We start from the raw sequence: 24671 nt of genomic DNA on the forward strand, positions 1-24671 counted from the left end.
CCAAACTGAAAATGAGGGACAGTCCTGTTTTCTGAAAATTTCAGTGATGGCAAATTTAAATGTAAGAACAGCAGAAAATGATGCAAATTTCACTTTAAATTTTTGCTATAGCATTCTCTTTACTCTATTGTGATAAATTCAGATCTGCGCAATACCTTCTGAATTCTGAAAGTGTTGCACACCTCAAGTCTTTGAATTTGTCGGTACCTGGTTTGGGTACATGTACAAGGTTTTGGTCTCAATGTCCCTCTTTCTGACTTCAGTAGGTTGGCAGGTCTGTATATACTTAAAGTGTACTGTATGTAGCTGGGAGGAAAAGCCGTCCATGATTTGAAAATTGTTGACCTCTTGTATTGAAGATATACATTTTCTCCAAAAATACCTAAAAATGTTAGGACTTTCAAATAGGCTAAAACCTTGAGCGGACCCCAGCATCCTGCCCCCGCCATGAGTTGCGATACTCTGGTCACCCTGCTCCCTATGCTCGTGATTGTTCAGTATTGTTTGATAGTAATAAAGTTAAAGTGGTTTCAGGATTTTTTTGAAATCCTCAATCACATTCCTGTGTTAAGACAATTTTTTCAATAAAACTTTTCATTTTGTGCGGAAAACAATGAGATTTTGAAAATTTCTGAAAAAAAAAAAAACTTCTTGGCTCCAGTGAAATAACAAGAATTAATGGTAAAAATCCATGAATTCTAATTTGAATACTATAATTAGTTTTTTGAAATCTTTTAGGAAGTGCTGTGTGTCTTACACAAATGTTTTAAACTGTACTATATCTGTAAAATTAAGTCAAGTATTTCCACAATTTAAATATCAAAGCTCAATACCTTTTAGAAGTAGTAAGCATTGAAGTCTGGTTTAATTCAGATGAGAATTGAGATAATATGCATAATTGAAAATGTCTATGAACCAGCACAACCTGTATTTGTTAAGTGTACTATCAAGGGATCACTTAAATAGTCATCTCACATTAAAGCTGTCAGCGTTTGAAATACTGGAGCTTTAAGTGTGTACTGTACTATCAGAATACAAAATTTTATATAGCTTTTTTTTTCAAATGTGAGAGTGCTAATCATGAAAAGAAACTGTTCCAGTAAGAAATCATGAAATATAGCTGTGTGATATTATCAACTTATCAATTACCTGATATGCATCTTTTTTTTTTATCAATTCAATTCGCTTGTGTCATTTTTTTTATCAATTCAATTCGTTTACGGTTGGCAAATACTGTGTATAGCATCTCTATATTGTTAATATTAATTGCATCTCAAATTGGGTGAAGTGCTCCAAAGCTCTTTCAAGTGGCTTTCTCAGTAACTTTAAGGTGTGTCAGAGCCTTCTGGTCATATTTTACCAGTTTGATACTTTGCTTAAATAATACAGAACTCTGCAGGGTATACATTGCTCTTATCGAATCAAGGAAGCCACTTGTCACATTTATATTTCCATGTGTATTGCAGTTATTGAATTATGACAACCCTTACCAAACATGAATGCCTATTTGGCATTCTGTAGGTATTCGCCAAGCCCTCGAGTGCCAAGGATAGCGGTACTAGGTGGTCACTAGCACTCAGCAGCTAATGAATGCCTATAGAGCTGGTTCACAGGCATTCGAATGCCTCACAAGAATGCTTCCGAATGCCTATTTACTCATTAAGCCCTCAATAAAGTTCAATACTATTAACTTAGGCATTCCTAAGCATTCATAACTAAGTGGTTCTAGGATTAGGCGGTTTGCTATAGGCACTCAGTGGCATTCGGATAAGTCATAGGCATTCGGTTAAAAAAATTCTTAAGTAATAGGCATTCCACTGAAAAATTTCTAAGTATTAGGCATTCGGTTAAATTTTTTTAAAGTAATAGGCATTCCACTGAAAAATTTCTAAGTATTAGGCATTCGGTTAAAAAATTTCTAATTTAATAGGCATTCCATTCAATTAGGCATTCTGCTAATAGCCTTGACTAGCATTCCTTAGTGGTTGACCCAAGGGTCAAACAGGTGCATGATGGGAATATATTTCTAACTGCCATTTTGAACTGGTGTGAATGCAGAGATGATGGTTTCTTAATCCTTTCATGTTTCCAGCTTTATTATAGGCCTTATTTTTCACTCTTTACATTTGGGATGTTACATGACAATGCCATATTATGTGGACAACATCATACATGTATGGGATCCATGTATATTTATCTTTGTGTGCAATAATATGCCACAATATGGATAGTGTAAGTATAGGTAAGCTTAAATATGACTAGATGTAACTTTGAATATAGGTTTTTATGTAGGCAGTTTCTTGAAATATGGAATGGTCTAGTGTTAGGAAGGAGGAGCTAGTTAGCATATTGGGGCATTATTATTACATTAATAATAATTGTGTACATTTATACCACGCACAAATTCACTAAAAAGCACTCATATGGCACAAAATTAGGGGAAATTGTCTTTTTTTTTCACTTTTGGCTTCATTTATTATGAAGGGAATAGTTTAGACCTCCACAGTTGTTGATAAGAATTATTTAATTTGTTTCCAGGAGTCAATTTGGATAATTACATCAAAGAATAAAAAGATAAACTATATAACAACCATAGCAGTGGCCAGCTTTCTGGTGTTTGCATATATGTTTTGCGTGTTAATTGAGACAATAATAATTGTATCCTTTGATTCTGATATATTCGTTCAAGGGCTAATACAACCGTGTGATTAGAGGGCTAAAGCAACTACCTTTATGTGATGGGAATTTATTGAAGCATATAGTTTGCATTTGAATTGGAAGGCCCAAGCCTCAAATTTACTCACTTTTTTCCATAGACAAAAGACGCAGTGATTTATCCATCGGATGTGATTTAGCCACCAGATGTTACATCTTTATGCGTCACTCAACTTATGTCAATACTGAATTCTAAGCTGATCTCCGCTAGTGTCTACACTAAAAATATCATAGACTCGACAAAGACAGACGATGTACTGAACTAAAATGCCTCTGCGTCTGTCACAATGGATAAAAAATGGAGTACATTCTGGGCTTACCATGTGCAATTTTCTGCAGTGCATTATATTATATATATTCCTATTCGTCACTCTCGTATAATTGCTTAGCCAGCATATAGCTATATAATTATATAATTATATAGTGGTTCAAGTGCTTCACCTGTAAGTGGTTGGAATACCTATAAGCGGTTGGAATGCCTATAGGCGGTTGGAATGCTTCTGAGGCGATTGGAAATTTCATTGGCGGTTGGAGTGCTTCATAGGCGGTTGGAATGCCACTCAGTGGTTCGAGGGCCTAGCTCATTTACATATTTCGCCTCTGAGGAGGGCTTATGAACCACTTACGAACCACTAGTAGCGGTTGAGGGCTAAATAAGTGGTTCGAGTGCTAACCTGTAGGCGGTTGGAATGCTTCCTAGCGGTTGGAATGCTTCCTAGCGGTTGGAATGCTTCCCAAGCGGTTCTAATGCTTCCTAGGTGGTTTAAATGCTAGGCGGTTTGAATGCCTCCTTGGTGGTTCGAATGCCTCCTTAGTGGTTCGAGTGCTTAGCTCATTTACATATTTCGCCTCTGAGGAGGGCTTATGAACCACTTATGAACCGCTATAAGCGGTTGAGGGTTAGCAAACAGGCGGTTGAGTGCTAACAACCGCCTATTAACTCAATGTTATAGTATTGGAAGCATTCACCATTTAGGCATTCATTACCGGTTCTTTACCATTCAATGGAATGCCTAGTGAGTGGCTAGGGAATGCTAGTTTTTTAGGTAAGGGAAATAATACGCCAAAACAAAAGTGTTCATAATTTCCCCCTTTTAGGAAAAACCATGCACATGGGGGAAAATAAAACCCTTTACAATGAGCCTTGGGATCTCAGGTATTGAGGCCATACCTTTCACTGTGAGTGTAGGCTTTCTTTATTTTTCTCAATAAACACAAACGCCGCTAGCTCAGGCACCACTCCAACTTGCCTTAATCGAGTTTTATGAATTTACAAGCAGTCTGTAACATTTCAAAAGCATTTAAAAAACGCATTGAACATTCAAGTAATTGTTGACACTAGAACCCACATTGCTTATAACATAACAGGGTAGCTGATTTTCAATTCAGTCATGCACTACATATTCAATCAGCGTTTACCTATTTCTCTCAACCCGCTAGTGTACACTTCAGTTTGTGCGAAATTGAGTGTAGCCCGGGGGCACTCCTTTCATTGTAGACATTTCACTTTACAGGTTTTTTTACCCAATTTTAACTTTTCGTGCATCGTATTGCTAATTCTGAAAGGGACTTTCAAAGATCAGTTTTGAGGGATGATAAAATCTGTGCAATTATATGAAGTCACTTGAAACTAGTTGATAAATTGGTGGAAATTTTCTTTTCAGAAATATTGACAAAATAAGATGAAAACTAAAGGTTACGCCGCGTCTCCTATTGGATTAGCACAGAATTCCTTATTCCGGGCATAGAGAATTAAGATTTGTCTCTTTTGACATGAAAATGCAGTGTCTAGCTTATGTATTGTAGGGGTTAGTTACTGCATAAGTAAAAGTGCAAAAAACTGATGTGTAGTGTGTGGAATATGGAATGATTAACCCTAACACGCCTGAGTACTACAAAATACTACTTGATATATGCGCTGTTCGTGCGTGCATCCCACGTGGTGTGATGACGCAATCGCCCTAAGTGATATATAGGCATGGTTTCGCTGGCCAGCGAAGCCCAAGACCTGTGGCAAAGTGTCGCTGAGCTAGTGGTTGGCATGCAAGGGGTATCGGGTTCGAATCCCACCAGGAGCAAACAACTTCTTTCTTTGTTTTCTCTCTTTATTCCTTCCTTCTTTCCCTTCCTGTCGCCAAAAAGCCCCTGGCGGGTTAGGGTTAATGGATCTCTGACTGGCCCTTTTTTGGGTAGAATTGAAAATGTTTGTGTTTGCTCACAGACTAAGAAACTTTTTACATGGCACCGTCAATCAGGTCTCGATGTGAAAGGCACTATGTAATTATAAAATAGATGACTGTTGGGGGATATTTTAGGAATGCTGTACCCGCCTCTCAATGCAGTTTAGATTAGATTATGAGAGAATGGTTGAAAAGGGATGCAACATTCATTTCAATAAGGCACCTGTTGCTATTGAAAAGTAAATAAAGGTGAGAGAAAGTTGCGAGGCACAGGACTGTGATGACGTTGATGTCGGCAAATGCTGTGTTTGCCTTGGAGGCCAAAAACAATTAATCTTTCTCCTAAAACAACAGTAAAAGGAAGTAGATATATGAAAGTAAAGCATAGGAGTAAGAAGAGCAACCGAATCAACTTAGCAGGTTCCCAAGGTACATGCCAATATAATAACAAAGTTGCAATATTGGTTAGGAGAAAGTAGTATCCAAATCTAATTTATAGTCAATACAAAGATTAAGGTTCTATTTTTCATAGGGGGTGAATGAAATGGGAGAGCCCTATTTCAGTATTGGGTAGGCGGAAGTAGATGTGTACTGTAAACTACCTTATGGGCACTACATTTGTGAGGATTTTATTTTAGAAATTTCACAAGCAGCACAGATTCACAAATTGAATTCAGAAGCTAAGTGGCCATCAAAATTCTGGTCATTTGTAATGCATGAAATAAAGTGCCATAAAAATAAGTACTATTACAGTATTTAAAACAGAGGGCAATATTTTGAGGGTATTACAGAAATGCTGAATCTTCTTGTTCTTAATATATACAAAAATAGAGGGAATAAGAATAGATTAAAAATATTTATAACAAGGAAAGTGAAAGCAACTCAACAGTTGATCAAAATTGTTATAAAAATCCAATATCCTGTGCTCTAATGAAAATGAAAATGGTTAGTTTCATATTATACTTTTTTGTTTGAAGTTTGAGGTTGCACAAAAGTGCACATGCTGGTGAAGTCTTACTGTAATCAGTTCTTGAATTGTGATAGATTGATACCTATATTGAGAAAGTAGATTCATATGCTTGGAACAATCTAATTTGATTGTGGCAAGACAAATTGGCAGAACTTTTCTTGATTGAAAATTTAATGGGATACAATTTGCAACTAGTGATTTGGAGTGTATTACAATCAATTCTAAGCCTCAAGTAATATTAAGCATGTAATATTGGGAAATGATGTACTGCTGATGTGAATTTAATTTAAAACAATAATGTTCTGAATTACAGTTTGAATCTTGCTGAGTACACATCTATTTTTTCAATGAGTATAGGGGCTAGCCACTCAGTGGAAAGATAAAAAACCTGTACATCCCTATCAAACAGAGTACTGTGCATTGTCTTTGTCTAACCAATGGAACTTGTATCAAATTCAATTAATACAGTTCTCATCCAATCCGCTATGGAATACATTATTGTATGCGGACCAGCCACTCTGGGATCAAACCTTTTACAATCTGAACATCATCCCCAACCCCTAATCCCATATATCTTCATTATCATCGCAGGTTGAACCCTGAGATCTTCCTGAAGAGACCAGCTGTTGAAGGAGAAAGATGGAGAGTTGACCAGATTCTGAAGAGAAAAGCTGTAAGTTTCATATTGTTAAGTTGTTTGTGTAACATGATGGAAACTGCAACACACACCAAGTAGGGAGCAAATTGTTAGGTTCTACTAAATCATTTATCCTGTCTTAAACACAAGTGGAGATAATGAGGCCCACAGACTACAGACTTATAAACAGTCAAAGTTCCCATGCAATGCATGCTGTGAACTCTCGCATATTCATGAGGGCTGATTGTTCTATACTCGATAGAGCTTTGCGTGTCTTGGTGTTAATGTGATAGACCTTAAAAATATGCGGTAAGTGCGTAGCAGTTTTGCCTGTCGCATTTCTTGGAACAATCGGCTCTCATTATCGAGTAATGCCGAGACTTTTGACTGCTTGTACACGGGCTGTTATCTTTTTCATCCATGATGAGGCCACACATCTCTAATTTCCACACAAAAAAGAAAAGAAAAAAGGGAAGAAGGAAAAAGAAAGTAATAAAGGAAAGAGAAGGACAATAAAAAAGAAATAAAGGATTAAGTAAAATGACAAGAGCATTACCTATGCCCCTCAGTATGACCCTGCTGGGTCATACTTCCCCCCTCCCAACTTCTAATCCTGGATCTTCTCCTAGAGGCTGTTATTACCGTGGTAACTCAGTATTTCAAGATTTACATAGTAAGGGGAAAGATCTTATCAAATAGGGTTCAGAATTAATTAAACATGTCTTCTTCATAATCTGCTTTCCCAGAACAATTCAAGTGTTTTTGTCTATTGCTGCAACTCTCTTATAGATAGCCATTACCCTTGAGGCTGTTGGAAGTGAATGGACTTTATATCATACACAAAGCTTTCATTAATACACTCTTTCAATTAAATATTTTTATCATTATTATTTTTCAGGAGGAAGGTGTGAATATTTTTATACTACTGTACAAAGAAGTAGAGGTAGCACTTGGATTGGGCAGTAAAAACTGTAAACACTTGCTGAAATCGCTGCATCGAAACATCAAGGTAGGTGAAATATGGCAAAAATATCTGCCACCATCACAAGGGATTAGGATTACATACCTGCCAACTACTCCGATTTTCGCGGAGTTACTCCGATTTCCGAAGTTTTAAACCCCGAAAATCAGAGTACTCCGATTTTCTGGAGGAAAAAAAATTAATTTTTTTTTTTTTTTTTTTTTTTTTTTTTTTTTTTAATTTTAATTTTATTTCTTTTCCAAAGTTTTTTATGACTTTGAAAACCACTGAACCTATTCTGAAGTGCTAGGATCATTCACAGTTAATTTGAAAAAATTGGAAAAAATTACAAAAAAAAATTACAGTTTGTTATCTTTAATATGGAAACCACTAACTAATGTTTACCTCTTCATCTAGCACATATTATAAATGCATGGAAAACCAATGCATGTATAATAATGTGATAGATGAAGAGGTAAACATTAGTTAGTGGTTTCCATATTAAGGATAACAAACTGTAATTTTTTTGTAATTTTTTTCCAATATTTTTCAAATTAACTGTGAATGATCCTAGCACTTCAGAATACGCCTAGTGGTTCTCCAAAGTCAACAAAAACTTGACATGTTTTTGTTAATGGATTTTTTTTTTTCTGAATTTTTAACTTTGTATTGTGCATCATATCAGTGTCCTATCAGTCACGCAGGCCTTGTTATAAAGCCAAAAAATCGCTTCAACGAATGATCGTTATGTACAAAAGTATAGGAAACTGCATTTTTCAAAGCACATTTTCTATGTGAAGGAAGCATATTTTTCAAACTTGTAAAAACAGGTCCCAGAATGTTTTTTCACATTTTTTCAAAGGTTGCAGTCATCAAATATGTATTGAAAGTTTTGCCAGATATGGAGTATATAAATACCTCCTCAAATACAAACCTTCAGAATAGGTCTAGAGGTTCTCTAAAGTCACCAAAAACTTTGAAAAAATTAAGAAAAAGTGATTTTTTTTAAATGTTCACCTTTGTATTGTGCATCATATCAATGTCTTATCAGTCACGCAGGCCTTGTTATAAAGCCAAAAAATTGCTTCAACGAATGATCGTTATGTACAAAAGTATAGGAAACTGCATTTTTAAAAGCACATTTTCTGTGTGAAGGAAGCATATTTTTTCAAACTTATAAAAACAGGTCCCAGAATGTTTTTTCACATAATATATGTCTTCTGTGAAGGGGCCTACAAGGGTTTTTACAGTGTAGAAACCCTCTAGCTTTGGGGGGCTTCGCCCCCTCAACCCCCACCGGGGCTATGCCCCTCGATCCCACCAGGGGCCCTTAAGCGGGCCCCTGGACCCCCTGCCGTCAGAGGCGATACTACTGGCGCCAGCCTCACGTTCTCGCCATGTACTCTGTTTTCTAGGTTTTCAATGTTGGCAGGTATGGGATTAGGTTACTGGATTAGGATTAAGACATTAGGGTTAGGATTAATTTTGGGATGGCAGCTTCTATTCTAACTTGTTCTTGCAAAATCTTGGGTACAAGATATAAAGTATTTTTTACTCTAGGGTCAATCCATGTCAATTCACCCAATGGGTTACACCTGACCTCCTTCAAAATTGTTCTAATTTGGTATGTAGGGTGATTTTGGCTACCAAAGCTGAAATTTCAAGATAAATATCACCCTATATACCAAGTTTAATATCAAGTTGTTGTTATTTCAGTTGAAAGTCTGATGTAATTATAGAAAGTCAAAAGTTCTTGAAAATGATGGTTTATACTGGAAAATTAGTTTAGTCAAATGACTAATGCCCTCATCAATCGCTCAATGTTATGGTTGTTGACTGAGAAACTTAGACGATGACAACAGACCATATCACCCTCCTTTTGGAGTTGTAGATCTAATATGATATCTCATTGCATAGTTGTGACATTTTATCAAAGCTCTGCCACTTTTTGTAATATATCATCCTACATGTATATCTTGTTCGTTTACCAATGCAGATCTTAAGACATCCAGACCATGCTCCTGGTGGAGTGATGTTATGGGCTCATCATGAGAAGCTAGTAGCTATAGACCAGAAAGTTGCCTTCTTAGGAGGACTTGATATATGCTTTGGAAGATGGGATGATCATAAGCATAGGCTAGCTGATGTAGGCTCAGCTGTCACTCTCAAAAAACAACCATCACCAAAAAAGCAGGTAGGAATATTTGATGTTTTTGTTTTGTTTACTTGCTTGCTTGCTTTGGTTTGGTTTCTTTAGGTAATCACACATGGTCTGTTTATACACATTCAAGAAATACAATTGTAATTGAAATCAGTTTGTCTTCTATATAACATAAGGAGACACAAAAACGTAAAACCTCGTAAAGCATATAGAGTGCTTTTGATGAAAGCTAAATTAACCCAGGCGCCCGCCATCTATCGACAAAATAAGAACATTATGGAGTTTTAGCAAATAAATTACAGATACAAGCATATACAAACAAGTACTATTGTAAGACCAATCTATTGCATTGTGATACTTATGGCTGCTTCGTTTTAATATATCCTTCATTAGAATCACTCTAAATGCTTGTAGACAAGGTTTTACGGTATTGACTTTGACTGTTGATTGATTGATTGATAGATTGACAGTGGTATAGAAACTCAAAAAGTGTACCTAAAACCACAAGCCCTTGCAAAGAAAGTCCTGATCTGATAACACATAACACCACAATGATATTTGACATAATTTTCTTCTTATTTTTGTCTTGTAGATAACATCAGGAGATACCATGTCAGACTTTGACAGTGGTGTAGACTCAACCAGTGTACCTGAAGGCACAGGTAGCCCTCACAAAGAAAGTCAGAGCCTGATAACTCCACAGAAGGAAGAGATCATGACAAGCGTTGATAGGAATCTCAATACTCTGGGAATACAGGGCACTCCTAAATTATGGCTAGGAAAGGATTACTGCAACTTTATCGCACAAGATGTCATCAACCCTCATCTGGCATTTGACGGTACGTGTCGTAGAGGCAATTCAGTTGGATTTTCTTGAAGAGTATTCATCCTGTTTTTTATAAGAGAGTTCAAGTCCTGAGAATCTATTAAGCCTAATTGTATGCACTTGTTGTGTGACTAAAATGATATGAAGAAACGTTACTCTGATTATATTATACCAATCACAGACCTGAAACTTTTCCTCTTTTTAGCTGATTCTCTCTTTTTTTTATTCCTGAAATTTATGCATTATTTGTTATTTTCAGCCCAATTTGAGCTTTTTTAGCATGATTTTGCATTATTTTCTCTTTTTTAAAGCATTTTCCTCATTTTTCACAAATGGTCAGTTTCAGGTCTGCAATTACAATCCAACCGATCTGATTGCTATTATTTTCTAGATTTGTCCAAAAGCTTTCCTAGACTATGTCTTCCAAATTTTCATCTTGATATGAAGACATTTTAAAACTTGCCTTTTGATGGTTTTACACTTCCTCATTAAATTATACACCTTTACAATGATACCTGACCCAACTTATAGCGAATAAAAGATTGTCATCAATGACATATGAAAATATAGCCGAGTCTACACTTCAACATCCTCATATGGAACTTATCTGTAAAAAACAATCTGTATGCAGCACTTTAGTATACTTTCAATAGTTTTTCGCCAGGAAAATGGGGAAATACACCTGAGGAACTACAATATTTCCCTCCATGAGTGACATTCAAACATAGCAGAGTCTGCACTATCAAATGTAACCACTTTGTGTTTATTTCCAATCATACACCACCATGTCTTTTGGGTTTTTTTTTTACAGATTCAGTTGACAGAATGAGCACACCACGTATGCCATGGCATGACATAGGTGCTGTTGTGTATGGCAAGGCAGCTGCGGATGTCTCAAGGCATTTTATACAGAGATGGAACTTCACTAAGGTAAATCAAAAACTGTCAACATTGGGCTATTTCAGTTGCAATCCATACACTGCCAATGGAAGACATGACCTTAATCTTGCACACAGGGGGTGTAGATTCCAAATGGGGTAACATGAATGGGTGACTCTATTTGAAATCTACACTCCCTGTGTGTGAGATTAAAGTCATGTCTTTCATAGGGGGTGTATGGATTGCAATTGGAATAGCCCAATTAGGAAGGGCACACTAGCCACCTTCATGTTGATGTCTATCAGAATGCTTTCATGTTTGTCCCTTTCAATAGCACATAATATGCCTGTTAAAAAATGGCAAAAATCATAATTTTGATGCAATTTAGGGTATTGTTACAGTGAATGAAATAATTCAGCTGAATGTGTCAATCACTTGATTGCAGGGCCATTCCTAGGGATTTTGCCGCCCTAGGCAAAGCCTCTCCCTGCCGCCCCACCAAATCATACCAAAAAAGTGTTCGGGGGGGTTTACCTCCTTGAAAACTCATCAGTTTTGACCTATTTGTATACTGCCCATTTTTTCTTTTTACCCGCCCTCATTTTTTTCTTCCCTTTTCTTTCTCCATTCCCGTTTTTTCTTTTTTTGCCCTCTTTTCTTTTGCGCCCCTCTGCCCTAGGCGACCGCCTTACCTGGCCTAATAGTCGGAACGGCCCTGCTTGATTGTGTATATTCTTTGTTATTATTGTTATTATTTATCCCCATAGAAAGAGAAAGCATTAACAAGGGCACACTATCCATTACTGCTTCCAAAGTCTACATCAGTAATAGATGTATCAGACTATATCAAGAGAACAAATACTGCCTGCAAATGCCAAGTAAGTACCATGTAGTGAGTAGTTTTACAAAATGTGAAGGTGCTTAAAGCTGTAAATCATGAAAATGCTCTATTCAACTGAAAGTAGCAAGAGTATGTAATGTATTAGCACTAAACAGAAACTGTATGGTCAGACAATTATAAATTGATAAGATTATTTGTTTTTGTTTTTGACCAATCCAATCCAAATAATATTGCTTACAGCTTTCAGCTTTCGGCTTTCAGCTACTAGTAGATATTCTGACATTATACTTGGTTGTCAGTAGAATATTTTGGATTTGTCAAACAAAAATAAATCAACAAAAAATCTACAATCCTACTGATGCATTTGTTTTACGGAAAATAATAAATTGGAATATGATAATTCAGACCTGTGTAAAAACTACAGATTTAGTACCTGTACTTGTGTGTGTATATATATGTTGTATACACAAACTTGACTTTAAAATATGACAACTTGTTTGTTTTTAGCATCATAAGCAGTTTCCTTACTGTTGTATTTAAGCCCATTCAGTGATCCCAGTGAAAGCATAAACAAAATAAAATTGTGTATAAATTACTTAAAAGTGAAAAATTTGGAATATGAAAAATATAGGTATTTCTGAAATTTTGGCAAAAAATGAGGAAAAAAGCGGCATTAATAAAGTTGAAGCCCATTCAAATACATGTAGCTATATCGCTACTTAAGTAGAGATATTGTAAAATGTCCTAAATACACCACTTTCAACTTTCAACTAGCAGGCAATGTTGGCACATCTACATCTATGCTACTAACAATGGTGCAAAAAATAATTTGGCTAAATTTTAATGATTTTCCGAATGAGCAAATCACTGAGTAGGCCTTTAACATGCATTACATTTTTGTTGTTCTTGTGTGTGTGATAGATCTTACGTTCAGCTTGCACATGGTCAGCAGGTGTAAATACAACAGAAGATTCCATCCATCAAGCATACCTGAGGGTGATTAAAGAATCCAAGCACTACCTGTATATTGAGGTAACTATATTGTATTGGTTTGTATTCAACCTCTACTGGTAGATATTCTGATGTTATACTTGGTACTTTGTTATATGGATATTAGGATAAACACAAAAGAAGTTTAAGACTAGAAGAGTCTGGACTCAGCACCATGTTTGTGTGTCACTTATGGAGAGAAATATAGTGTTCTCTGGATTGTTTTGCTGTGTGCGTGAGCAACTTTGATTCTTTGGGATGTTTGTGATCTGCGTGAATTCCTAGGGATAAAAAGGCACATTGAGCAGTACACATGGAAACCTTTGTAACACTCATGCTTTGAAATGTTGACTATCCTTTGATTTCACTCTTTCCTCAAAAATTGCCAGAGGTGACTATATTTTGATAAGACTAGTTTTGTCAGGGTCAAAATTAGGGGAAAGTTTACATGTTATGGATAGGGCTAGAGTTGTGCTAGATAAAGGACACATATTCACATGTGGTGTAATGGAAAAGACATATTGGTATAGACAGGCTTGACATTCCAGCCATCAGTAAAAGAGTTGGTAGCAACAGCAGAGTGGCTTTTTTCCATGGACATAAGGATTATTTTTATGTAGATGCTAACTAAGTTTGTGTTGTAGTAGTTGCTGTTGCGGCGTGCATTAACCTCAGGGTACTACCAGCCAAATTATCAGCCTATAAGAACTAATTTGATTGGTTACAAAGAGGGCCATTTCATGTATTTAGCCTATCAGAGATATAGTAAGAAGAGTCTATAGGGCTGAAAGGAGTCAAGCTTAAAATTACTCAGATCTAAAAGCTCTACATTGATTGGTTACTCATACGATTATATCATGTAATTATCCAATCAGGACACAGATAGAAAGGCAATAGTACCCATATAGGTGATGCAAATCACTGTAGTTTGACCTCTATCTATCCCTAATGCAAACCGTTTGTACATCCTCTTCCATACTAACCAACCTTCTCATCACCTGTGTGCACACCACCATGTTGTGATCATCAACTAGAACCAGTTCTTCATCACCATCGCCGGTGATCATGAAGTCACTAATCAGATTGCTGATGCTTTGTTTGAAAGGATATGCAGGGCTCACAGGTAGGTTATGTATCTGTATGAGACAGCATAATTGCATGTGAAAGATTGGCAAAAGTGGGTATGGGGTTTTACGGATTGTGAAGCTAGTCATTTTGCACATTGTTAGGATGTAAGTTCTTGATGTATTCTTCATGTAAGCCTAAATCAAATTATTGTCAAGCCATAAGGGATTAAAGCAAAGACACTGGACTGTAGGCTCTTGTCAATTGAGAAAATGATGCAAGACAGAAAGATATGGAGGGACATCACAGTTCGAGGATAGCACTCGACAGGTTGGCATATTTTCATGAGCTGTATAATCCCTGTCTTGATATTACCTAAATATGTGGAGGCTTACATGAAGAAAATATCAAGTTTTCAGGCTTTAGTCATTTAGACTTTTTTTAGCTTCCCTTCCCTGTACAAAAGTTTAGGACAATTCAGATTTTCTGGGTTTTTGTTTTTTTGTTGTATTTCAGAGTTTGCTATTGGCAGCTAGATACTTATGTCTTTGATTGTAAGATTTATAGAGCTTTTAAGCTCTCTAAAGCTTACAATCAAGGCAGTAACATTTTAATTAAAAATATTGAAGTAAAATTTGAAATAACAATAAGCTACTAACATTTTAATTTAAAAATATAGAAGTGAAATTTAAGATAACAATAATTTGAAATTAAGTACAGATGCAACTTCTTGTGGATAAACCACATATGAAACATAGTGTATGCTTCACATTTAAATCTTCTTGTAGCAATGATAATTGCACAATACCTATGATGTTCTTGCAAGCCATGCATTCACTTTTAAAATCTGCATGCAAGTTTTAATATTTGTCTAATATTGCTTGACAGTAAATTAAGGCCTTAGTTACATAAATACTTATATAATATTGAATGGCTTTGAGTGTGATACAAGAATATATTGCACGAGATAGAAAAATATTGCACGAGTCGAAGACGAGTGCAATATTTTTCTATCGAGTGCAATATATTCTTGTATCACACGAAAATAAGCCATTCAATATTATTATTATTATTTATATCATCAGGCTTTTGCTATGCGGTAAGATGAAAATTTAAGCTTACCTAGCCACGGGTTTAACCAATGTGTATTGTAAATGTAAGCTTACCTTTTGACCTTCTTGTTTTCTGCTCTTTACTCCCCAAAGACAATTTCGGAATAATTATATACATAGGTTTATTTGTAGATGTGGATTATATTTCCTAAGGTTATCATCATCCAGAACTGCCGCGAATGAAGTTTGTGATTTTACTTGTTTATACAGTACGAAATCTCCTGTGAGCCGTTACGATGTCTGTAATGTATTGTTGTGCTGTTGTATCATGACGCGTGTTGGTGCCGTCACCATGGTAACGCTGACGCCAGACGCTGATGACGTGTACAATATTCAAGGAATATTGTATTGCATCCGGTATTTTGAAAATATTGTACAATATAGTTTTATTGTATCGCTCAAAAGCCTGATATAAATAGTAATAATTCTTATTGATACAGACACTTTTTATGCGGTACTATTATGTTTCTAACAGTATCTACAAAAGAATTCTTTGTGTCATGTTCGATCATCAGTAACATGTGTTGTGTACTTGCCACAGTTTTAAAAATATTTGTCACTAAATTGTGTGTATTTGAAGGCACATTTATATGGTTTTTATCACACACAAAAACTGAATCAATGTCCAAGTTTGTTCTTTATCTACTATTTTGATACAACAATATTTTCTCTACAAATCTGTTGAAAATGCACATAAGATGTCATTGTAGTCACATGATGATATTTGGTGTTGGAAACAACATGGTTCTTAATAAGTTTTGTTTGTGATACCTTGAAGACCTCGGAACTAAAAGGGTTTTAGTCACAAAATCACGAAAAATGAATTTATGCTACACGGGGCTATCTACACCCTCTGCAAATTTCATAGTGAAATAATTTTGTACATTAAAACTGCATGGACAAACCACTTCCTTGAATTGAAAACTACATGGACAGAACAACCTTCTTCATCATTTATCTTGAAATGCACTCAGTGTGACCTAACCCCCTTTTAGTTCTGTGGTCTTCAATTTTGTGTACAAACTTGATATACATTGGTAATAATAACTTGATGATTATAGGAAATCTACTTGCACCACCACTAAGTATTGTGACCTTTATTTGGCAGCAGTAGCTTTTTACATTACCCTTACTAATTACTAATAACATCAGTTGTATGTTGTTTCCTGATGAATAACTTTTGTCCTATGTTCCTTTGTAAAAACAATACTTAGCACCTGTATGTTTCACCCTTTGCAAGCATATCACAATTAATACATGCATCCAACACATTTAGTTTGTTAGAAATCTTGTATATAATCCTGCCACCCTTAGCTCTGTTGTGGGGACATCTGATAGAGAGTAAACTAGAGATATGCTCAACCAAATTATACGATATGAGCATTTATAATTTGCATTCATATTTTCTTGTAAAAAAAAAAAAACTATACATGTAGATGTACTAGAACAAAATATATGCACATATTTTATGTTATGCTTGTAGTAATGACTGAAAAACTTACTGCTTGTATTGTTTTGGACTCATGAAAATATTTTATTCTTGTGTGACTTTGGTTGTGCGCCATGTTAGCGCGACTGCTTATTGGTGCCCATGTACCGCCATTGTGACAAGCTCACACTCTGAAGTTCTAAAAATATGTGTTCAGTAACAAATGCAGTCAAAAGGTCAATTTGGACACAACTGCGCAGTCTCCAGACAGAATTTGCTTGCAAAGTCTGACACTTTTTTAACACATACGTTTAGTCCTCAACCCAGAAAGTTGATGAATGAGGGCAGCAGTCGAGGTTTAGAATAGGGTTTTATAAAGCCAGGGTTATGATAAGGATTATGATTAATAGATTATTGTTTAGATTAGGATTAATGGGTTGCAGGCAACCACTATTGACGTCAGTGCTTGTTTGCAGTGTTATTTCAAGAGTAAAAACTCACACTTTTGTTTCACTATGTTCCTTCAGAGACAAAGAAACCTTCCGAGTATATGTGATGCTTCCATTGTTACCAGCATTCCAAGGAGAGGTTGGCGGTGATGGCGGTAATGCAATACATGCTATCTTACATTGGGAATACAAATCTATATGCCAAGGGGAGAACTCACTACTGCAGAGACTCAAAAGGGAACCAGGAAGTAAGTTGCATTTTTGGAATAAGGATCATTAGCAAGCAAAAACAAAAAAAGGCATATTGCCATGCCCAAATGTCCCATAAGGAGCCCATACAAATAATATAGACAGGTGATGGTGTTCAGATTTCAATATTAATATTTTCAAAACCACTGTGCCAAAGGCAGACAAGGGAATTATCCCATCAAATACTGAAGAATGCTTTGAAAATGACAGTTGCAGGACACCAAGACTTAAATTGATAAGTGAACAGACCCTGGTCTGGATGGCCTCCATTAATTTTGAGGCATGATCGATGATTTTCATCCAAAAGTATTGCTTTGCAAATGTCACCTAATAACTTCATAACAATAAGCAAATGTTTTTTTCAAGTCATTAAGTTCAACGTGGGTCCCAATACCTATTTAAATTCATGGAAACATCACTCCCTTTTTGTTTTCCATCAGATATGTTCATGTACAGTTCAATGGTTTTGGATTGTGAAATAGTGACTATGGCTAAAGTACTAGATACAACTTTGATCCCAAAAATGCAAATATGTGACATGTCGACCCTGGTCGAAAATGAGTTTTACTTATGTTTCTAAAGAGGACATTTAGAGCTTTCATACGGTGTCTGATCTCCGCCAAATTCCCCTTTATTATTTATTCCCGATTTTTAATTACCCCACCCCTTTTGCAAAATACTTCCCCCTTTTTGTAAATAGTTATCCTTTTTACAAATAGATTCACCTTTTAATTTCCCCTTTTGCAAAAATTCCTCTTTTTACAAATAGTTTCCCTTTTTACTTTCCCCCTTTTTGTAAATAGTTCCCCCTTTTTGTAAATAGTTGTTCCCCTTTTTTTACTTTCCACCGTTTTACAAATAGTTCCCCTTTTGTAAATAGTTCCCCTTTTTACAAATAAGCCTAATTCCCCTTTTTAATTTCCACCTTTTTGAAAATAGTTCCCCCTTTTTACAAATAGCTCCCCTTTTTAATTTCCCCCTTTTTGTAAATAGTTCCCCTTTCTAACAAATAGTTCCCCCTTTTTAATATCCCCTTTTTGCAAATAGTTTCCCCTTTTTGCAAATAGTTCCCGCTGTTTAATTTTAACCCTTTTTACTTTCCTCCCGCTTTTCACACATAGATACCCATTTTTAATTGTTACTCCCTTATTAAATAATACTCCCTTTTTGTTTTAATAATACTCCCTTATTAAATAATACTCCCTTTTTGTTTAATAATACTCTCTTTTTATTTGGGTACTCCCCGTTTTCCGTGCGTAGGTTTTACCAGTAAGCATGGACCCTGGATAGTACTGTGCACTCACTAGAGCTCATTCCACTATATCCATTTATTGGAAAGGCATTCGACATAAATTTGGATACCAACGTAGGCAGATTTATAGCCTGTTGTGCAAGCGACCTCTACATTCAATGGGTTAGGAATCCGCCAACCTTTATGCATATGTATAGAGGGGTTTTACTCCGATTTTGATAGGGCAGATGAAACCATGTTCAGAATGTTTAAACGGGTGAAACCAGCGGTGTAGCTGGGATTTTTTCCAGGAGGGGCAAGACTGTATGGGGCAGAGCCCAAATCCACCAAATTTCCCAGGCAGGGGGGGTTATAGACGCATATCGTATGGATTGCCCATCTCTCTGCCCCTCCTCTCCCTCTCTCTCTCCCTCTTTTTTTCCTCTCTCTCCTCCTCTTTTTTCTTGCACTAGGGGGCGGGGCCAAATAGGCAATGCCCCTTGCCCCCCGGCAGCTACGCCACTGGATGAAACATGACATGTTATGTCTCACTTCAGTTACTACAGTTATGCTGGGCAAATTCATAGCAAATGTTTGAAAGTCTGTGAATGATGAAACAACCAAACAAATGAACAAACAAACAAACACACACATGTCATGATGTGACTTGATCAGTGGCCCGGCCCCCAACTCAACACAAAAGTTGACAACCATGAGAGTTACCAAATTGCGCGGAAAAGGGTTATTTTTTACCAGTAGCAAGGACCTTGAAATATTTAATTTGCACTGTCCGTAAAATTTGACAGTGAAATTAGCATAATAGGGGTATTTAATTTGCACTGTCTGCGAAATTTTGATAAAAGGGGTAATTGAGAAAATCCAGAAATGTTATGTCAATATTTAGTGTCATTGATAAGGGGTGTTTGAAATTCTAATCATTGAAAGCGGGTGTTTGAAATTCTAGTCATTGAAAACCGCAAAAAAGGGGTTGTTTTGGGCCATGATTTTGTCCTCGATTTTGCATGAAAAAGGGGGTAAATTTGATGAAAAATCATTGCAAAAGGGGGCTTTTGAAAGATTTGTTAACACTCATGGTTGTCAACTTTTGTGTTGAGTTGGGGGGGGGGGATCAGTGGTAATTATCTGAACACTACTATAATGCACAAAGTATGTTTTCAAGCATTCTCTTTGTTTTATTTTGTATGCGGATATCAGTTCAGACCAGGCTCAGTCCAACACGCAAATTTGTGGTAGATTTTTACTAAATGATGACATCTGCAATCTTTTTTAATATATGTAGGCCTAAATATTAAATGAAAAGATTTGTATTTGACATCGCTGAAGTTCGATGAATTATGTAGCAGAACGGTAAACTGCATATCCGACACTAACACTCCACATGGGTACAGGCGTAATTCTAATAGCCTAAGCACAGCATGTAAATGAATCCACACGCACCAAGAAAGCGGGGTTAAACTAAAAATCGGGAATTTAATTTGAAAAGGAGAAAGTAAAAATGGGAGAAACCATTCTTGAGTGTAAAAAGAGGGAGATTGAAAAAGGGGCAAACTATTTTTAAAACGGGAGGAACTATTTGCAAAAAAAGGTGAAACTAGTTGCAGAAAGGGGGAAAGTAAAAAACGGGGAACTATTTGCAAAAAGGGGAAACTATTTGAAAAGGGGGAAAAGTAAAAAGGGAACTATTTGCAAAAAGGAGAATCTATTTGAAAAAGGGGGAAACTATTTGAAAAGGGAATGTCAAAAGGGGATTTATTTGAAAAGGGGGAACTTAAAAGGGACCTATTTGTAAAAGGGAAAGTAAAAAAGGGGAAACTCTGAAAAGGGGGAAGTCAAAAAGGGGAACTATTTTAAAAGGGGAAAGGAAAGGGGGAATGAATAAGAAAAGGGGGGATTTGGCGGAGATCAGACACCGTACTTTCAGAAACCCCATGTTGATATAACTTTTCTTTGCAACATCAATTTATCAATCGCTGAAAACAATATAAAACAAAAGCATTTTAACATTCTCTTTACCAATATCTCAGGGGGATTTGGCGGAGATCAGACACCGTACTTTCAGAAACCCCATGTTGATATAACTTTTCTTTGCAACATCAATTTATCAATCGCTGAAAACAATATAAAACAAAAGCATTTTAACATTCTCTTTACCAATATCTCATGATCAATATTAGCGACATCCGACTCATTTCCCTTGATCGTGTCACAAATGTAGTTCTATTATAATTTCTGTACATTCACTCAATTATTGCTTATGAATTATCAATCCATTCTTTCCAGTTAATGATCCCAGGACATACATCACATTTTACGGCCTACGCAACCACGGTGAACTCAGCGGCAATCTTGTCACAGAGCTAGTGTACATCCATTCCAAGCTGATGATTGCTGATGACAACACAGTCATCATAGGCTCAGCTAACATCAATGATAGGAGTATGCTTGGGAAGAGAGACAGTGAGCTAGCCATACTGGTACAGGATACCCACACAATCCCTAGTAAGATGAATGGAAAGGACTATAAGGCTGGCAAGTTTGGATTTGAACTCAGGAAATGGCTTTTCAAGTAAGTAATGGTAATTTATTAGGCTCAGCTAATATCAATGATGAGTATGCTTGGAGTGAGCTTAAGTCATGTCAGGCTTATATGGTGTAAATTTACATAAGCACAAGTGAAAACAACTTGCCAAATTTCACCAATAAGTAAAAATTGTCATAAAGGACAGTATGTAATAATTTTGCTTTCTTGAAATCTGTTCTGGTTTTCTGGAAACCTGTTGTGGCCAAGTTATATCTGAGAATAGGCTAATTTTGTATTATTGTCAAAATGGTCCATTTTTTGTGACAGTAGTCGAAAATGAGGTTGCGGGGTATTGCCATTGTCTGGTGGTATAGGTATGTGCTGTGGTGTCTATCCCTTTTTCAGGCTCCTCTACCACTCCTGAGACCCTTGTTTTCAGTTAGTTTCAGTTCTTATGTCCTCTATTTGCCCTTTGCACAGATCTGCCATCTTGCTAACAAGGTTCTCCCTGCAAACGCATGCTCCAAATGTGCTTTTCTATTTCCCATACTTTTCTAGTAAATAGGCCAGAAGGGTTTTGCAAAGCATATGCATTAATTAAAGCATGCATTTGACAGGGGTACGCACACAGAGCATGCACTTTGGGGGTAGAACCTTGTTTTGAGATGACCATGAAAGGGTCAATTTTGTGCTTTTTCCAGTTAGCCTAATAGTTACTGCCCACATACTTTAGATCAAATAGTATAAGGCATTGCAGAATAATACATTTTGTCCATTTGTGTAATTCTCCAGGGAGCATCTTGGTGTGTTATTAGGACATAGTGATATTGATGTTACGGATCCAGTGGCCGATGATTTCTACAAGGGAACATGGATGAAGGTTGCTAGTGACAATACAAGCATATATGAACAGGTAATTGGGCTATTTGCAATTGGCCAGTTGAAATCGATATGCCCTATGGAAATCATGGCCTGAATCTCCCATGCAGGGGTTATAGATTTCAAATTGAGTCACCTATTCAGGTAACCCTATTTGAAATTTACATTTCCTGTGATAAAGGTCATGACTTCCATAGGGGGCATATGGGTGTATGGATTTCAGATGGAATAGAATATGTCTCAAAGTAACCATTGCTCTGTGTCCATGTTTTTGGTTATATGCAATGTGTTCAAATTAGCCAAATTAAAAAAATATTTATATAATGCATTACATGTCAAAGCAATACTATTTTATCAATCGTCTATCCTTTAATTTTATTTTATCTGTTTATAGCATGGCTAGATAATTCAGGAGTTCTTTAGCATAATTAGAGGTAGTTACGAGATGCTGTATGAAAGTGGCATCTATATTATTTACAAACATATGTGATAGAAATATATTCCAATAAAATCAAATTCAAACTGTTGAGATATTTTGCATTCCGCTCATGAATGTCAATTGTTCTTAGAAGAATAGAGCTTGCGGCAGTTAGGCATCAGAATCAATTTAGTATACTCTTGGAAACTTGTGTGTAAACCTAAAAAAGAGCATACAATCGAGGACCGGTGATGTTTTCACACTTATCTGGACATGGACAGCACACTAATCATTACTATGCTTGACAGTAACTCCAACCACATTCATTAAAAATAGTCATTAAAATCACACATTGAAATCACTTACAGAACTGTTTTTCTTTTCCTCCCATAGGTGTTCAAATGCATCCCTACTGATTCCACCCGTACAATTACTGCTCTAACTGAATACAAGAAAAACCCCGGTCTATGTCAGAAAGATCCAGAGGCAGCCAGGAAGCAGCTCAAAGATGTCCAGGGTTATCTGGTATGGATTCCTCTGCAGTTCCTGAGTGGGGAAGATCTCCAACCAAGAATCACTACACAGGAAGGGATAGCACCTAGTAAACTATGGACTTAACTGATGTAAACTGAGGTGATTATGGATATGAACTCTGGATGTGGCCAAATGATGATATCTGCAGTTCCTGAGTGGTGAAGATCTCCAACCAAGGATCACTACACAGGAAGGGATAGCACCTAGTAAACTATGGACTTAACTGATGTAAACTGTGGTCATTATGGTCACAGAAATTATGATATCTATACATGACCAGTGTAAACTGTGAGTGTAATCAGTGGTGATAACTGACCCTGGTCATGGTCAGTTACAAACTCTGGCCGTATGGACTTCACACGTAACCATAAGAATTGCGGCCATAGCCAGTTACAATACCTTACCTTACTTTATGCTTTCTTGAAATAACTCCACTTCCCACTAACACTGTTGGGTTGACCATGTGATATAGCAAGAGGAAGGAATAGTTTGACCCATCCAATGGGCTATTCCAGCTGACACTCATATACCCTAAGGAAGACATGACTTTAAGTCTTCCACACAGGGAATGTGAATATCAAAATGGAGTTACCTGAGTGGACAACTCTATTTGAAGTCTACATCCGCTGTAAGGGAGATTAAGGCCATGTATTCCATGATGAGTGTATGGATTTCAACTGAAATAGCCCAATATGCAGCAGTTTTGAAAGATAAGGTAATGATGGCACAAACTCCAGATAAAACAAATCCAGAAAACATGCTGACATGTGAATTAAATCTGCAACCCCTACTGCATGCTAGGTAGATGCTTTCTGTGATAAATGAGCATGTCTGAAGTATACAGTATTCTTGTGGTTCTGAAATTTAATTGTGCATAATAATATATGGGTGAAATAAGCATTACTTTGCAACTTATCTTAGTACTAGGGTTATATATTACATAATGTGTGTGAGTTTTAACTTGATTACATGTATCATTTAATTCTTGACAATTTTGAGAACTATTGCAGCGCTTATTCAGTCCAAGTTGCCATCACACTTCAACACTTCACTTGTTATTTTTTTAAAGGGCTGCTTGACACCACACTGTTTTTGAAAAGAAAAACAAAATGACAACTCTGGACCTTGTAATCCCTTCAGTTTTTATATTAGTTTTTGTTTTCTGATTGCTCTATGCTATGAAACTGTAGCCCAATAAGTGCCATAAATATTTGTATTGTTGCAACCATGGTGATTATCTCAATTTGTCTCATTCATGTAGAAATGGTTCCTTTTCAGATCCAAGTAATCTGGTTCCCGCTAAGAAATATTTCAATTCCTATCAAAAATCTTTTCACTCTGTTGTGGTGTTTCTAGATGTTTGATGAAACTGCAACACTGTTTGGTCTTAATGACGGTTCTAAACTTGCTGGTTGCCGTTTATTTGAGTTGATTGTAAATCTGAGTGAGTACCAGATTACTTGGATCTAAAAAATAACCTTTTCTGCTTTAATAAACTATAAGTTTGTCTAGTATTATAATTATTAACAATTCTTTCTTGATTATTAGTTTCTCAACAATAGACTCGTGCATACAGAAAAGATAGTATCTTAAGGTGGTGATG

At 36.3% G+C, this 24671-nt stretch overlaps 1 protein-coding gene across 2 annotated transcripts in view; it reads left to right on the forward strand.

Annotated features, from left to right (window-relative positions):
* The window catches only part of LOC140166507 (phospholipase D1-like), a 192126-nt gene extending 168021 nt beyond the window's left edge, over positions 1-24105 (forward strand). For both annotated transcript variants that reach the window (XM_072189987.1, XM_072189988.1), the window contains 12 exons: positions 6457-6538; positions 7401-7511; positions 9460-9657; positions 10217-10463; positions 11262-11380; positions 12097-12207; positions 13092-13202; positions 14195-14283; positions 17294-17463; positions 20997-21282; positions 22030-22150; positions 22928-24105. In XM_072189987.1, coding sequence (XP_072046088.1) covers positions 6457-6538; positions 7401-7511; positions 9460-9657; positions 10217-10463; positions 11262-11380; positions 12097-12207; positions 13092-13202; positions 14195-14283; positions 17294-17463; positions 20997-21282; positions 22030-22150; positions 22928-23152 — 1870 coding nt within the window. In that variant the 3' untranslated portion in view covers positions 23153-24105. The remainder of the gene's footprint in view (positions 1-6456; positions 6539-7400; positions 7512-9459; positions 9658-10216; positions 10464-11261; positions 11381-12096; positions 12208-13091; positions 13203-14194; positions 14284-17293; positions 17464-20996; positions 21283-22029; positions 22151-22927) is intronic.
* Positions 24106-24671: the final 566 nt, after the last annotated feature.

The sequence above is a fragment of the Amphiura filiformis genome, chromosome 12 (genome assembly GCF_039555335.1).
Source record: "Amphiura filiformis chromosome 12, Afil_fr2py, whole genome shotgun sequence".
NCBI lineage: Eukaryota > Metazoa > Echinodermata > Ophiuroidea > Amphilepidida > Amphiuridae > Amphiura > Amphiura filiformis.